Raw genomic sequence first — 12,412 nt, 5'->3', positions numbered from 1 at the left:
TACAAATACTAGGTTACTGGACTTAAGTAGCGTTTTGGGTATCAGTACTTACCTCACAATTTATTTTTCAGACAACTTTTTACTTTCACCCCTGTAATTTTCAATACATATCTGTACTTTCGCTTCTTAAACTTTCAAACCAGTCTTGTTACCTTAGTTTTTATCTTTATTTGATGGCCTGATCAATATTATTTTGTTGGCGTCAAAAAAGGATTCCTGGTAAATACCTGGTGTCTCTCGTATTCATGTATTAATATGATGTGAGGTCCAGTTACCACCTTGACACTAAAACAGGCGGTAGTAATGGCTACTTTATACATATGTCAGAGCCCATACTTCTAAACTATAATTTGAATGCAAAAGTGTAGTCAGTTCTTCTACTTTTAGTCTTTTTAAACATGAGTTTCGGTACTTCAACCTGAGTGAAGGATGTGTGTACATTGTGTGTGCACAGCTGTAGACAAAGTACACCTGGGTGAGTGGTAATACTGCAAGTCGTCTTCAAACTGATTTTCCATGACTCATAACTTAAACTAGTCAGGTGGCATCTCAACGTACACTAGATTGAGTTAAACATTAACTTTACCTCCTGTTGACCTTTAGATCTGCGGGGAAGGCAGAGCTACATAACTTGATCATAAATGACAATTAAATCACAATAGGCTGATGCATATTGTGGGTCAGTATTAAATCAAAATGATCTTAAACAGAGACAATTAAATCAATTTATTATAAATGAATCATGTCACCCTGTAAAGCAGACAATTTACATGCTTAATAATACCGAAAGTTTTGCACATTGACAGATAAAAAAAATCTTTCAAAACAAATGTCAACAGAAATGCCATTGGTGAATTTTCTCCAAAATAATCCATCTCTTTTTAACACCTAAATTATCTGATTCTAGAAATACAGGTATTGCAAACCCTGTAAGACAAAATATACACTACAATATAAATATACACTATTTAACAGTCTTAAATGTTTGATTGAGGAAAGAGGGTATAACGCAACATCTTATGTTTTAGCGTGATAACACAAAATGAGAAAATATACCCCAGATTATTTATATACAAGCAGGGAAAAGAGACATTGCCATAATTCATAGGCTTTTTGATAACCAGAAGCCCCAAAACAGCCTTTAATTTCCTTTAAACTTTTAACATTTAGATATTCTTTTTTATTTTACTGTGCCACATCATCTTTGATAGTAGATCAATATTGGAGACCATGTCCGGTTTTCAGATGAATATAATTTGTGATACAGCTTGAATACATGACATAACCAGCCACCCATAACCTTTCAAAATGAGAGTCAATGAAAATGACAAAATGAGACACCGTAAATCCTGCCATGCTATTTAAAATACACATCTTAGCCAAAAGCTATGGTACAATAATACAACAAAATGTTCATAAAACCAAGACACGAGTATTTACAGTTCGCATCTGAAAAATAATTGTGCTTCAAGCTTTCTGTAAGAGCTGGGTATGTAGCAATTGTGGTTTTAACAGCTGTACAAGTCCATGCTTGTGCTTCAATCAACAAGTTATGTTGATAAGTATGATTCCTTCCCCTGTTACAAAACATAAAAGTATAATAAATAAAATTATATTGGGGGTTATTTCAAAAAGATGCTACTATATAGACCTGGTGACATTTCCTAATAAGAATGTGTCTCTGTATTTTTAACAGAAAAACAGCAAAAAATGTTTTCCAGGAAAATGCCCAACATTTTGGGGGGGAAATGAAACTGATATAGCGGGACACAGGTGTGTTCTAACTTCCTCAGTTACGAGTTACACAAAGAGCAATGACGGTTCGTGAGGTCTTGTGACGCACAAGAATGAAAGAAACTGAAACTGACTTAGTCATGTGCTATTAAAAGCCACGCATCGATGCCTGTTACCAGGCTCACACACATCCATAACATCCTGTTAGGTCTGAACTAATGAGTAACTTAGAAATTCAAGCTTTGACAGTAAACACATATGATTTATGAAGTAGCGTGACTGAATTTAAAATGATGAATTGTTGGTCAGTCCACTTGGATTGTGAACAACAGGGAGAATCAGAATACAAGTTGTAGGAAAACAAACAAGTTCAAGTGCAACTACAAAAGTACTGTAGTGTTCCTAAAGTTTAAAAAAATACAGCATTTTTAAGGAGAAATGAAAGGCCTTCTGACAGGTGAACGTCCCCACCCAGGTGAATAGCTGGTAGTATTGACCCATGACAGATATGGATGGTCAGAGAAAGGGAATGAAAGCTTTAAAAGGCAAGTGAGGGTAAACAAAGATCACATTTCAAGAGTACGGATTTCCGAGTTTTAGCTCCTTATATGTGTGAAGTCTTCTTTCTGAAGTCTTTGTTATCACACGTCTCTACAAACTGGGGTTGAGATTCAGTTTCAAGTTCTTATGCAATCACACCAACAGTCTTGTCAAGTTCACGGTGAAAGATGCAAAAGCCTGATTGTCGTTTTTTTCTGAGCTCTAGATAAATGGATACACACAGCAGTAACAAAACTCAACCAACACAGACCACAAACGTTCTGCATTGCATTTCACACAGCACCTGTCGACACATAAACCCCACGCTAGGCCGTCCAATAGTCCATAAAAAAGTATAAAAGTGAACAAACAAAGCTTTTAGATCAGTCTCGTCAACACTCTCAACTTGGCCTTGGCACGCTTGTTTGAGCCTGTACCGTTGTGGAGCACGTGTCGCCAGTCCACTGGGAGCTGAGTCACACCGAGGTGCTGGGTTTGCGGATGACGAGCTGGACGGGGCCTTCGCTGGCGGCCTTGATGACGTTCCAGGCGTCGTAGTGCATGAGCCCCTGTAGAGAACGGCCGTTGATGGCCAGGACTTCATCCCCCACGTCGATCACCCTTGACAGCTCTGCAGCGCCGCCTACAGCACAGGAGGACAGGGATGAATAAGAGCTCTAAATAATAATATAATGAAAACAGTAGATAGTCAACACTGGATATTCATAAAAAAGCAAAACTTTCAGGGTTCTGCTTTATTCAATCTTTTTTGTTGTTGTTGGGGAAAAACTAGTATCACACCTGGTTACACATTTTCAACTTAGAATGGAAATTAATGGTTTTCTTGGGGAGGGTAGAGTATTCCAATAGGTGCTGAGGATCCAGTGGGTGGGGTAGGAGATGAACTCCCTGACCTCAAGTAGCTTCAAACATAACTCTGGTAAATGCTGCCCTCTAGAAGTTTTAAGACAGTACTGCAGTCCTATTGCTGTGTGTGTGTATGTGAGATGTGGTGCAACACAACAGCACAGTCTGAGTATTCTTCCAGACAGGCAGAGGAGTATCTCTCTCACCGTTGAAGATGCGTTTGACGTGGAGCGGCCGGTCCCCCAGGGCGGAGGCCTTTCCCCCTTCCAGGCTGAAGCCCAGCCCAGCCGAGGTCTTCTGCAGCTCCACCCTCATGGCTCCGTCTGGGCCCAGCTCCACCCTCATGGCTCCGTCTGGGCCCAGCTCCACCCCTGGAGGAGGCCGGCACAAGGGTCAGGAGAGAAAGACAACTTAAGAATAAAACTCATATAAGCTACTGTGGATCAACGTGTCCCACCCATCTATGATGAACTCTGCGCCCATGTGAGAGTCTCTACACTGATTCTCCTGCTGCACTAACAAAGTGCTAAACTTGAAACTACTAACACACATTAACCTAACTCTGTTTATGGCTTTTATTATTATATATTTTTGTTGTTAATCTTTGCCTACCTCCTGTGGTGTCCAGGGCGTTGTCTTTGGGGCAGGTGTGTCCTGGGTGGCTGGACAGGTGTCGTCTAGGAGAAAGGTGAGCTTCCCAGTCCTTGCTTCTGCGAGTCACCACCAGGGCCTGCGTCTTGAGCCGGGCCTGGTGCAGGCAGGACAGGGCCTCTCCGTGGGTCGTCCCCTCCAGACTGGAGCCGTTTATAGAGAGGACATAATCCCCCCGCTGAATGGTACCTTCCGTTCCAGCCACCCCCGTCACGAACACACGATGGACCTGCAGGACATGTAATAAAGGACAGAGGAGTTTCAGTGAAAGTTTTTTTGAAAGATATATTTTGGGCAGTTGAGGCACTCATCTGGTGAGCTGAGGAGTTTGTGTATTGTCACACTGCAGGAGAAATGCCTGGAGGTTTGGTGTGAGCGAGTCTAGAAATGTTGTGTAGCTACTGTAGCATATCAAGGAAGAGCTGAGGGCCAGGGGCCAGAGGTCAGACAGGATTGGAAGGTGGTGCGGTAGAAAGCTCACCGTGACCTCCTTCTGCTCCAGGTCTAACCCTCCGGCGATGCTGAAGCCCAGCCCGGAGCCCTCCTCTTTGGTGAACACCACAAAGTGAGTATCATCTTTCACCTGGAGACAGACAACAGACACAGACAGATCGTTTTGACACAGTGAGGGTCAAGGACAAAAGTTGGCTTTAATTCAATCCACTATGCTTTACTAACATGGATGTTCAGGTTAAATAATGTTCTCAAAGCAGTGCACAGTGAGGGAATACCACATGTAATTATTAACACATCCTAGAATTATCATCAACCACAATCAATTACAATAATGCCAAGTTACATGTAAGAATATAGATAAGCTTTTAATATGAGCTTTAACACATGACAAAAGTAGAAGTCTGCACAATATCACGCATTCAGTCACTGATATTCTTTCACCTTGGCCTGTTCTAGGACTTGCAGATGTAATGACACCAGAGGGTGGTTACCTCAGAGAGAGCCTTGGCTTCCTGGAGCAAGACCAGCACATCTGATTTGGTGGTCAGAGAGGCCAGGACAGCTTGCAGCCTGCTCTGGTTCACAGGGGAGCCAGCCAGCTCCTTCAAACTGCAAGAGAGGAACACCCAAGTCAAGTTTATGACTGACTTATGAAACGACACAGTATTATATATATATTTTTTTTTTATTATTATTTATTATTATATAGGCAGGATTATTTTTGTTTGGTAGAATTTATGTATATATGTTATGCATGAGGCGATTACATTGAAAACAGAAGATGAATTGAATGTATTTTATTTTATTTTGTTTAGGCCATTAAGACAAAACATTTTTTAAATATGTTGATCTCGTTTCCCACTCCTCACCTGATGGACCAGCTTTGTTGGTCTGTTTGTGGTCCGTTGGTTTTCCCCTGGAGGGAGCGTCCATCTGCCTCTGCCTCTCCCCGGGTCGAGCTTCCCAGGTGAGCTGCAGACTGCAGGGTACTCTCTGTGGGGGACAGCTCGGAGCTCCTGCTGGGGTGAATCTCCAGATGGGTTTTAAACGTGACTGTCCCTGGTTCGCTGGCAAAGTCCTCCGTACAAAGCTTATCCAGCTCAGGCATGCTGAGAGCCCTCAGTTCTCTCAGCCTGGAGCGGGACAGGCCGATTTGGCCCCCCGCGTGGCCCCCCGCGTGGCCCCTGGCCTGCCTGCTTCTCAACACCGGAGGCGTCTGGGGTGGAGGCGGGGACGCCTCAGGAAACGCTTTCAGCATCTCGAGAGCGTCGTCACCGGGCGGGGGGGCTTGGCGAAAGCTCTGGGCTGGCAGCTCGAGGTTTATGAGCACCAGGCTCGACGGAGGCTTGCTGGGCGGAGGCGACGCGGGCGGAGGCGACGCGGGAGCAGCGGGGTTGAAGTTGTCCATGCAGGAGCTGAGGCTCCGGCGTAGAGAGCGAGAGTCGACAGAGCTGACCGAGCCAGGGATGTACCCAGACAGCCTTCGGCTGAGCGGGGGCTTGGACGGCGGGCCGTACGACTGGACCTCAAAGCACCTGACCACTGGCTTATCAAAGCTGGCCAGGTTCTCAAAGGATTTGATCCGTTGCCGGACGGAAAAGGGGTTGTGATCCGCAGGGGCGCCGGTCTCTGAGGAGAAACTACGACGCTCCATCGTCTTGGAACAGAGTTTGGATCGGCTCGATTTGACGCTCGTAGCGGTCTCTGTTATGCTTGAGTTTTTTTGTGGATTATTCAACGGTCCGTTGTTTGTGGGAAGATTGGTCTCAGGGACTGGTTCTACGGATTTCACCTCTGCATAGCTTGTGGTGCTGTTTGTGTTTTCTGGTTGAGGTGAACTGGCAGCATTAGGGGATGAACTGGGATTAGAGCTGGCGTGGTGTTGTGTAAAACCCAGAGCTGCTGAGTCCTTTGAATTCACAGTTTCCTTCCGCGGCAAAACAGGAGTCAACGAAGATGAGAGTCGTACCTCGATGAAAGTCCTCTGGGTGGTTGATGTCTCCACCTTCTGCAGGTAGACCACCTGGCTCTCCTGATGCTCTGTACTGGGACCAGGATCCTGTTTTGTCTTTGTGGTTGACTGAGTCGTGTTCAAGGATGTGGCGTTGGTCTTGGTCTTATCAGGGCAGCGTTTTGGTGATGCAGGGCTGTTGCTCTTATCGAGCTGTTTACCTGTCTTAACCCCACTGGTCAAAGCAACCTTCTTGGGTTGTAGTTTGGGGGACTGGACTGGGGAAGCGGTGGGCCTTCTAAGAATCGGACTTTCAGCTCTCACTGGTTTTGGAGAAAGCTGCTCCTGATGGTTGCATTTACTCTTGATAGTGAGGCCCTTCAGTTTGGGCGTGGTGCTCGATCTTTGTGTTTTGTCCTGTAGTTTGAGCCTGGAGCCAGAGGGGGGCGCTGAGCTGCCACTGAGAGGGTTAGCTGCTGTCCTGAGAGAAGGACTCGCAGGGGGGTTCTGAACTGTTCTAGTTTCATGAGAAGCTACGACTTTCTCTCTCTCCTTGTCTCTCTGCGTTAGCGGGGCGGGCGATCTGACGCCTGCCCTCCCCTCGCTGCAGTTGGAAGACTTCGGCTCAGCCGAGAGGAGGGATGACGGTGCGTTGTGTGATTTCCCTGGAGCAGAGTTCAGTGAAGCGTTACAGTTCAGCCTCCCTCTCCTGTCCTGCCTCGGAGACGTGACGCTGAGGGCTCCCGGCGTGGGGGAGGGGCCCGGCGTGGGGGAGGGGCCCGGCGTGGGGGAGGGGCCCGGCCTGGGGGAGGGGCCCAGCGTGGGGGAGGGGCCCAGCGTGGGGGAGGGGCTACAGACACTCAGCCATACCTGAGCGGATGCAGCGGGTGCCACAACGCTGTCGCAGGAGGCCTTGGCACCATTAACCCTGTACTGTGTAGGCCCAGCAGCCGGCACGCTGTTTTCATCCTTAGAAGACTTCTCCCTCCCCTCAGGGAAGGAGGGAGCTTCCAGCTCAGCGGGCAGAGAGGCACCTGAGGGCTGAGTGTCCCGCGGAGCAGCAGAAGGGAGAGGGGCTTGGCTTGTCACGACAGACAAGCCTTTGTTCTGGATGGAGACAGAGGCAGAGTCTCGTACCACATCAAAAAGGCCGGGATCCTTCGTGTCGAGGCTGCCGGAGGTGAGGGGAGGCTGGGGAGACAATGCCCCGTCTGTCCCCCCTCCTGGGGCGCTGGGATGCTGAACTTCACTGTAACAGAGCTCCACTTCCTCCTCGTCAGAGTCCGTTTCCTGGGGCTGGAGGCCCGGCCTTGCCGTGTTGTCGGTGGTGGTGGAGTCGCTTTCAGAATCGCTGTCCTCGGCCATGTCGTACATGTGCTTGGACCCGACGCCTGGCCCCTCGGGGCCCACGCCATTAGAGAAGCCCGCCCCCTCTCCTGTGAGGGGATGGAAGTTTCTGGAGTAATTGTTTAAGAATGTTTTGCCCACTGGCAGGAGGGGAGGTTTGTTTTCTGTGTCTAAAATTGAGAAATTCAGCAGATTGGGCCGTGTCGGAGCCTGAGTGGTGATTTGGTCGTGTCCTGGCAGGCTGATGCTGTCTGAGGCCGTAGTGTCGGTTGGGAGTTTGGCAGACGTGTTTTTATCAGGGAAGGAGATCAGCTCGCTAATGACATTGTCTATGTTGGTGACAGGGATCTCGCTGCTGTGGTTAGTTTGGGCTGCAGATGTGAGTTTAGTCTCAGGTGAGTCGCTGCTTCCCAGGTCTTCAGCCGCGTGGCTGTCCAGACTGCCAGGCTCCTCTGGAGCTCTGGAGGTCCCATCACACCCACCTGACGACATCATCAGACTGGATAATCGATCTACAGCTAGGGACAGAGAGGATTTATAACTATTAATATGTATTTTGGGGCATTTTTTCATGCTTTGTTGGACAGTGTGTAACTGAAGTAAAAAGAGACAGAGAGAGGGCGAGGGGGGGGGGGGTGACATGCAGAGCCCAGGGTGGATTCTAACCCGCTGCAGGAAGGCCTCAGCCTATATGGTCCACACACTTATCTGGTGAGCTACCAGAGCGCCCCCAGAGAAAGTGTTTTTAGGGCTTGTCCACCAAAAAACATCTTTCATACATATCACAAAGGAGAGGACACCACAATTGATCAAAATTGTGTGATTAAATAATCCTTCACATTTGATGACAATGTGGTCTAACTACTAACAGCAGTGTTCCCCCTCTCTTCAGAAGCCAGGTTGCGTCATGGCAACAGCGCAAGTGAACCAGTGAGTAATGGAGTACGGTCCCGTAACCAAATCCACCACTAATATCAAGTTGAAAATCTGGTGAAGATATCAACATTCCAGCATCATAGCTTCCCCTGGTGCTTCTGTCTAGTAACCCTCACTCCTGGATCCAACCAAACTATCCTCCGCTTCTGCCTTCAATGAAAACTTCCAAACCCCAAGTCCTCCTCGGCTGCCTCTGCATTCTGCCCTGCCTCGTGTTCCCAGACACCAGCCTGTGTGTCATGCTGGAAAAGGTCAGCATCTTCAGATATTTCCCATTTGAGAGCTTTAACCACGCTTCTCAGAATGAAGCTGAGTGTAGTGAAAGGCCAAAATGTAGAAATCGATGGTGTTTTGTAAGTATTGTTATACAGTCATGAACAGAACGATTAGAGACAGATAATGAACCAGCCTCAGCCACTAGCATTCAGATTAATGCTCAGGATGGTCACTCTTAGTGCTTCTCTACAGCTTACCGACTAAACCAGTTGATTGTAAAACTCAATCAGTCTTATAAGATAAATCAACTTTATTAGCAGAGGGTTGGGTAGGTTAGAGACTTCCTAGTTTTCTTCATCTGTACCAGACTTCCAGCAGGGTTTGAGCTTTCTGTCTCGACTCAACCCTGGAACGATCGCACCATGTCACCCAGCAGGAGTACAACATTATTTTATGTTCCGATGTGACCAAAGCTTTTTTCTTTATGGGTAAAAACACATTCTGAAACTCCCACCAATCATACACCCCCCCCCCTCTCACCACCTAAGAATCTGTAAAAACAGCAGCACTATGCAGATCTACTAGCAAGCCATCTACAGCTAGGGGAGCTACAAGCTCAGCAAGCTAACACACGAAGAGGGGACAAGTGCTTCTACAGAGTCTACGGTTAGCTACTGTAGTTAAATGAATCAATAGTCACCATGGATACAAAGCCAGCTGTCTGCGAGCCTTTGGGAGGTGAAGGGTACTGCCAAGGGGAGGGTAGTCCTAGGTCTTAAGGCAGCGTTGGGGGAAAGACAGACTGGTCTCTTTAATGAATGCCCAGCATCGTGTGTGAGGAAATTAGGAGAGGGAGGACAGCAGACTACTGGAACTCATGTCAGTAGAATATTTAGTTTGATCCTGAGAAACTGCTGGACATGACCTACACAGCATGTGGAATCTTCTGGAGCATTGGTTGTTAGTTTGGTCAGGTTAAAGGTCATTCATACAACGACGTCAAGATAGTTTTGACAAATACGTTAAGTGCGTGAAGGAAGGATGTATGGATCACTGACACCCACTAAACAAACCTCTGCATTAACACCTGGTCATGTCATAAGCAGCTGACTGGAGCAGGGAATTCTCAACTAACAAGCAACATCTAAGTCCGACCCAGATTCAGACGAGGGGCGTCGGTGACTCACCTGAAACTGGTCTCCTGACTTCCAGGACGAGTGTGACAGGAAGGTTGTTCATGAGCTCACAGATCTCTTGATGACTGGAGGAGCACAGGACACGCTCCCCGATCGCCACAATCTCGTCTCCCACGCCCATCTTCCCCTGGGACTCCTGGAGGAACAGTGAACAGGCAGAAATCACATCGTCAAACGCAAACTTCCTAGTATTATGAAACTGAGGTCATGCTAATTACTTAAATTAACTCACTAGATGAGCCATTTGTAATAAGCAAGTGTGATAGATAAGGCCCTACCTTTCTGGTAACAGTGTGATAGACGAAGCCCTACCCTCTGGTAACAGTGTGATAGATAAAGCCCTACCCTCTGGTAACAGTGTGATAGATCAAGCCCTACCCTCTGGTAACAGTGTGATAGATAAAGCCCTACCCTCTGGTAACAGTGTGATAGATCAAGCCCTACCCTCTGGGCAGCCCCTCCTGGCCTCAGTCCCGTCACCAGCACCTGGACAGGAGAAGCCTTGATCTCCAGATCCAGACCGAACGACTCATCCTCGCTCCTCCTCAGCACCACCGTGTCGGTGCCCCAGGCCCCAGCCTCCGCCCCGGCCTCCCCCTTCCTGCCCTGCTGGGCCCTGGGGAGGGAGCCCCTGGGCTGGGGGCCCTGGGGGTGTGGAGAGACCTGGGGCAGCTCCTCAGGTTTCCCTCTCTGCTGAGGTGAGTTGGGCGCCTCAATGCTCATCATGCTCTTGACCCGAGTCACGGCCTTGTGCTCCAGTTTGGGCGAGCGCTTTGACTCCAGCTGGCCCCCCGCCTCTCGGGGGCGCTGTGGCTCCTTCACGCCCAAACTGCCGGACACGCCCCCGCCGCACGCCTCCTGGTCGAAGTGGCGAATCGGCATGAAGGGGGAGTCAGCGCCCGGGGGAAAGCCCTCGTCAGACTCCAGGGAGCTGTCCCTCGCCCCCCCACGCCTGTCGTCCTGGCTGTCCTGGTCCACCTCCAGAGACGACGTGGCGATGACGATCCCGGAGTCGTTCTCCGGGAAACGGGAGCGCCGGGCGTCACCCGGTACGGCGGCCCTGCGGAACGCGGTTGCCGTGGCGCCGGCGTTGTCCTCGTCGTCGTCGCTGGGCTCGTCGTCGTAGCAGATGACGCGTCGCTGTCGGAGGAGGGGGCTGCGGAGGGAGGAGCTGCTGAGCTGGCGGGGGGGCTGGGGGGGGCGGGCCTCCCCTGGGGGGGGCGGAGGGCCCCCGGCTGCTACCACGCTGGACACATCTTTGAACGCTGCGCAGGACAGACACACGGCTTGTGAGATACATGGAGTTTCTTTTCATGCATCATGATGATGTCATGATGATGTCATGATGATGTCATTAACAATCCTCATTCCTCTGAGTTTCAGGTTTATAAATGATAAACAGACATTCACATTTAAACTACTGTACATGGTGTTACTCTTGTCAACACCAAAGATAATATGGCATAGGTTAGTGGTAGAACTATAGCCCGTAGCTGTTCGTAGCATTCGATAAAAGCGAAATATTAATGAATGTACAGTACCGTGTTGCTGGGTGGAGGGCTCTTCCAATGAGACGCTTCTGCAGCAGGCCCGCTGGTGAAGCCCCTCCTCCTCGCTGGAGCCCATCGCCATGGTTTCCGCCTGACAGGAAGTGCTGGGGGCTTCCTGTGAGAAGTACTGGGACAGCTCCGCCTCCGAACTCAGAGACCCCTGCTGCGTCAGGAGAAGCAGTGTTAAAACACAGGGACACGATCTGGCACAGTGTTAAAACACAGGGACACGATCTGGCACAGTATTAAAACACAGGGACACGATCTGGCACAGTATTAAAACACAGGGACACGATCTGGCACAGTATTAAAACACAGGGACACGATCTGGCACAGTATTAAAACACAGGGACACGATCTGGCACAGTATTAAATGTGGGCATGTGAGTTGAGTGGTGATATGCAGTGCCCCGTGGTAGTTGAATGTGCAGTTGAGTGTTGATATGCAGTTATTGATGTGACAGTGTTGGGTTTACCCTGCTGGCCGGGTCCAGGAACCTTTTCATGGTCCAGCTGAGGCCAGGAGAACCCTCTCCATGCCTGGCCTTCACCGAGGGGGAGGGGCTCTTGGAGGGGAGACCTGGGGGGAGAGGGCAGGGGGGTCAGAGGTCACGACACATGTGGGAGCCTGAGAAAGTTGACTAGGAAATAAACAGTCTTCAAACATGATGAGTTATTACTGGTGTATGAGTCAATGATGGGAATGAGACAGGAGGAGGAATCAGCAGGACTGACCCAGAGTGTGAGAGGCATGGCCGTCCTTGCAGACACTGTCCCTGTGTAGGGAGCGGGCGATCACGTCATCCATCTCCTGCTCCGACATCTACACACAACACACAACATGCAGGAAAGTTCAGCCATATCCTTTACAGCTCCTGAAACTGCACCTTCCAGGCTTCGGACGAATGTCACCACTAGGGGGCGATGGACTCGAGGTGCTTACTATTGACACTGACCAAGAATAAGAC

At 49.0% G+C, this 12,412-nt stretch overlaps 1 protein-coding gene across 1 annotated transcript in view; it reads right to left on the bottom strand.

Moving 5' to 3' along the window:
- Positions 1–711: 711 nt before the first annotated feature.
- pdzd2 (PDZ domain containing 2) overlaps positions 712–12,412 on the bottom strand; it is a 37,438-nt gene continuing 25,737 nt past the window's right edge. The window contains exons 14-24 of the mRNA XM_047016597.1: positions 12,180–12,267; positions 11,921–12,024; positions 11,436–11,607; positions 10,339–11,159; positions 9,886–10,030; positions 5,118–8,064; positions 4,740–4,857; positions 4,274–4,375; positions 3,754–4,021; positions 3,348–3,512; positions 712–2,917 (exon numbers count right to left, since the gene is read on the bottom strand). Of these exons, the coding sequence (XP_046872553.1) occupies positions 2,751–2,917; positions 3,348–3,512; positions 3,754–4,021; positions 4,274–4,375; positions 4,740–4,857; positions 5,118–8,064; positions 9,886–10,030; positions 10,339–11,159; positions 11,436–11,607; positions 11,921–12,024; positions 12,180–12,267 (5,097 nt within the window). The 3' untranslated portion in view covers positions 712–2,750. The remainder of the gene's footprint in view (positions 2,918–3,347; positions 3,513–3,753; positions 4,022–4,273; positions 4,376–4,739; positions 4,858–5,117; positions 8,065–9,885; positions 10,031–10,338; positions 11,160–11,435; positions 11,608–11,920; positions 12,025–12,179; positions 12,268–12,412) is intronic.

This window comes from Hypomesus transpacificus, unplaced genomic scaffold, assembly GCF_021917145.1.
Source record: "Hypomesus transpacificus isolate Combined female unplaced genomic scaffold, fHypTra1 scaffold_42, whole genome shotgun sequence".
NCBI lineage: Eukaryota > Metazoa > Chordata > Actinopteri > Osmeriformes > Osmeridae > Hypomesus > Hypomesus transpacificus.
The sequence above is the reverse complement of the archived record's forward strand: the minus strand, read 5'-3'. Positions and strand labels throughout refer to the sequence as shown.